Raw genomic sequence first — 4,436 nt, forward strand, 5'->3', positions numbered from 1 at the left:
TATATATATATATATATATATATATATATATATATAAAACATTACTATTTTGCAAGTTGTCTGATTAATACAGCCAAACTAATTTCCCTATTTTAAAAACAAAGCCTTACATGGTAACAACGTATATATAAAAAAAAATGGCAGATATTTAGGACAAAGTGGGTGAAGATAAAAATCTTTGTTATTATTTTATCTTTGTTATTAAAAAATAAGAACAAAGATACACATTACAAATACATATAATATACAACTCAAACAAACTACTTTTTTTTTGGTACAGTAGGTGTATTTAGCAGTAGCATTCAAGAAATTATAAGTAACGAGTACAGGAGGCCAGTATCGGGCCCGATACCGATACCAGTATCGGTATCGGTGCATCCCTAATAAAAATAAAACACTATACACTTCACTGTATAAATTATACATTGATTCTTATTAAAGCAACTGTATTAAAGTTCTTCAGTCAAGAGCCGTGTTTGATTTTTCTCTTTGTGTTTTGTTGTTGGGAACCTTGGGAGAAACCAGGCTCAGTTGGTGGGGGCAGTTCTCCACTGCTCAGACGAAACCACGTCTGGTTTGATTCCAGGCTGCAGCACAGGTGCAGAGTACTTGTCTGGTTCCCGTGGTCTTGTGCCGATGGTCGTCAAGGGGAGGAGGTCTTCACAGGGGATCTGTCTCTAGGGCTCATCTAGTTGACATGGTCTCTGCTGACATTCAGGGCTGTTGAGGTCGTCTCTAGGTGCTGATCCACCATCTGGTCTGGATATGGACTGGATCTGGGTGGCTCACTCTCAGGTTATTTTAAACCTGAATGAATTTCTTTCTTCTGTTGAAAATAAAAGTTATTTTGAAGAATGTGGGTAACCAAACAGTTGCTGGTACCCTCCCCAGTGACTTTCATAGTATTTTTGTTTTTGCTACTATCAAAGTCAATGGGGACCAGCAACTGTTTGGTTACCCACATTCTTCAAAATATCTTCTTTTGTGTTCATCAGAAGAATGACATTTATACAGGTTTGGGACAACATGGGAGTGAGTAAATAATGACCGAATTTAAATTTTGGGATGAACTATCCCTTTAATGACAATGTTAATCTTTAATGTAATGATAATATTTAATACTATTAGTCTGCTGTAGAGCTGCACGCATCTAATATACAGGCACTCATACTATATATTTATATGTAAACCTTGTGTGTTTTTGACAGTATTAGCGCAATAAGACGTGAAAGATAACTTAGTTCAGTACTTAATCAGCAAGGCTTTAAAGCACATGCAAATAATGTACCTTTGTGATTGCGAAGGGCAATTGCGTTGTACAGTATATTGAGAGGGAGGCGCCAGAACTGCAACTGATAGAATGTGCCCTGTAACACGATTCTACGATATTTCTTCAAAAGCAGATGGTGGAGAGGAGACATTTTAATCATCCATGATCAAAAATTGTGATATCACACAACCCCAAATAGTGGGAGAGTGAAAATTATAATATAATGGATATTTTTCCACATGGTATTAAAGTACCCATAGCTGTTTCGTATAAAAACGCTCATTCATGTACAGTGCATTTTAAATGCATAAAAACATGCTCTTTTTCGTTACTTAAGGATATAAGAAATCTGCAGCCCTTCCCCTCCATATAAAAATATATAGTAATATTTCAAAACAATTTACTGGTAAAAAGCAGATTATCATAAGCACCACAAAATGTGTGGGCAGCTTTTGCCGAAATAATTCACTATTCCTGAAGTGCTGACATTTAAGATTTGTGTCATACTTCAGGGCTCCTGTGAACGTGACAGAACTTGAAATATAGCTCCTCACTGAGTGGCTCTTGTGTGGTTTGGAGGAACACTTTGGAGTAGAAGGGGGGCAAAGCAGCCCCAGTACCAATCCCTTAGTTCACTATGAATTGATTTATTCAGATTAACACATGTATTGCAATATAACACTTCATGAGAACCTGAATTCATTACCTTTTGAGTTTGTGTTTAGGTTAGAAAAGGTTAAGAAAGACTTCTCTCACTGTTTCCCAAGTGAATCATAATTCATAAGATAAATGCTGGTCATCACATTGTTTATCAGGTTTTTTTCAATGAAATGCATGACTGGCCACATTAACTTTGTGTTATTTATAGAGCCAACCTTCACATATTTCATGGTCAAAGATAAGGACATACCATAGCATCTGACTTTTTTTTTGTTACCTACTTCACGCTAAAATCTCTAGAAGCACATGCTCTCTTCTGCCTATACTTGGAGAGTCACCGCTGATTCCAATCAAAGTGGATTGTTCCAGAAGCTTTGGGGGTCGACTGTTTCCTGACTCCGATTAGAGCCTGTCGGTTTGAGTCCTGCTGGCCAGGTGACCTTCACTCCCTTAAGCATTATTCATGCTTAACGCCCATATATTTCCCCTCTAATTCATCTTTTTCATCATCCTGAAAAAAGTAAAAAAATAAGAAGACTGGTAAAAACTCCATGTAGGTCATTTTATTACTTGTCCGAATCCAAATATCTGACCGAATGCGAGGGCCCGGGCAGGAATACTAATGCAATAGACAATCAATTTGATGCTGTGTTGTTCAATAGGAATGATCAAGAAAACTGCACACTTCGTGAACAGCATGAAGGCTGGCTGGCTGGCGCAGCGTTAGAGTATTGTGGCAAAGTGCAGGCTGATCAAATTTGGAGGGATTTACAGCTTGTTTCCTTGCGGCTGTGGCTGCTTACGTCGGCTCGTTTTGCACGGAACAACCGGTTCATGTGATAAACTGAGATGTTGACCAAGGACTCAGTCTCCTAAGAAATCGTTTAGCTTGTGGTCAGAGTGAGCATTTTAAACATGCGACAATAAGAAGGGCTTTGCTCTATGTTCGACAGCTCTAGCATGGAGGCATCGGTGCAGCCATCTTTGGAAAATGGCCAGTGTAGTCATTATCCTCCATATCAGCACATCAGCAGACATTTGCAGGCGGCTAAATTATGTCTTGCGGGAGGCTCAGGCATACGGTGTCTGGATGGCATCCTGTGCTAATTCACATTTCCTGTCTTATGCAAGATGCATCCAGCAACTTATTTGTGTTTGGATCTCAAACTCCATTTATTATCTGCAAAGTGTTTTACCAGAATATTTTTTCTATTTCTGCTATGTTTAAAGTGTTTCTTTGTCTTCCTGCTCTTTTCTCTCTGATAGCACAATGCACCGAGGAGTGTGCCCATGGTCGGTGTGTGTCTCCTGATACATGTCAGTGTGAGCCAGGCTGGGGAGGACTGGACTGCTCTAGTGGTGAGTTCACTCTCTCATTAACTCTGAGAGCACAGTTCACTTCATTAAGGCCCTCTCACTCTCACATAGTTAATGGCTGCACCAGTCCCCAGATGCCACTGCAAAGCTACCATGTTTCTCAATTACTTGCTCCCCTCTCTTCTTTTGCCAGCTGTATTAAAAAGTAAAGCTGGAAATCACAGAGGACGAATGAGATGTGTAATCATGCAGTTGCATTAACAAGTTACTTTTTGTGCTAAAGCTCTGGGAGGAAAAAACACTATTTTGATTAGTTATTTCTGACTATGGAATTTTTTTCAATTTCTCCATGTTTTGCCAATTTGCTAATTGTACCCAAAACATTGTGCACAAAAAATGTGTACAACATATAATGCAGATGTGTTTATAAATAAATAAAAGAAAAGAAGCTTTTACTTACAGAAATCTGAGTTTTTAAATTATACACAAACACACACACACACACACACATATATATATATATATATATATATATATATATATATATATAGTGCTGACATACATTTCAAATGGTTTTCAACGGTCGTTTGACCTCTTTCTCGCGTCCAGTGTAGGCAGACTTTAGTTGTTGTAGACACGGTGTTACTCACCTATTGAGAAGAAACAAAGCAACCTCGGCGTCCGATCGCAGGCCTCCGCTCCTTGAGTTCTCTCCAGCGCTGGAAAGCTGATCCGATATTTACACGGGTCCTACTTCTTGCCTTGTCGTTCCGCAGACGTTTTCCTCTTTTGTTTTTTATCCGCCATCTCTATCTTTCTGTCGCTCGGCCCGGCTAATATCCGTCCCATGCACTGAAAGCTCTCTCCTCCACATCACGAGTAGCCTAGACACGCCCCTTATTGCTGATTGGCTACAAGTTTGTTTTGCTATTCGACCCGAATCAGTTTTCTAAAGTGTTTTTGAAAAATCACATACCCTGCCTTTAAAGCTTAAAGAGTTAGGAATAAGTACGTCAAATAATTTTTTTGCCAAATGGCAGTTATTTTCTGTAAATCTACGTCAGTTATGGTTGCTTCCGGGCAAGCGGATTCTCTGCAGCTTACTCACTTCCACTCTATTGCTATGACTTGCAGGAATGTAGCGCGTTCTCATTGGTTTACTGGTCTGTGGCTGATTTCATGCGCCAGG

The 4,436-nt window shown here is 39.3% G+C and overlaps 1 protein-coding gene across 1 annotated transcript in view; it reads left to right on the forward strand.

The window, feature by feature from the left end:
* The first annotated feature begins 2,594 nt into the window (after positions 1 to 2,594).
* Positions 2,595 to 4,436, forward strand: part of LOC107742889 (multiple epidermal growth factor-like domains protein 10) — a 107,616-nt gene continuing 105,774 nt past the window's right edge. Inside the window, exons 1-2 of the mRNA XM_016555968.1 lie at positions 2,595 to 2,652; positions 3,197 to 3,289. Coding sequence (XP_016411454.1) covers positions 2,595 to 2,652; positions 3,197 to 3,289 — 151 coding nt within the window. The remainder of the gene's footprint in view (positions 2,653 to 3,196; positions 3,290 to 4,436) is intronic.

This window comes from Sinocyclocheilus rhinocerous, unplaced genomic scaffold (assembly GCF_001515625.1).
Source record: "Sinocyclocheilus rhinocerous isolate Xijiao unplaced genomic scaffold, SAMN03320098_v1.1 scaffold1008, whole genome shotgun sequence".
Classification (NCBI taxonomy): domain Eukaryota; kingdom Metazoa; phylum Chordata; class Actinopteri; order Cypriniformes; family Cyprinidae; genus Sinocyclocheilus; species Sinocyclocheilus rhinocerous.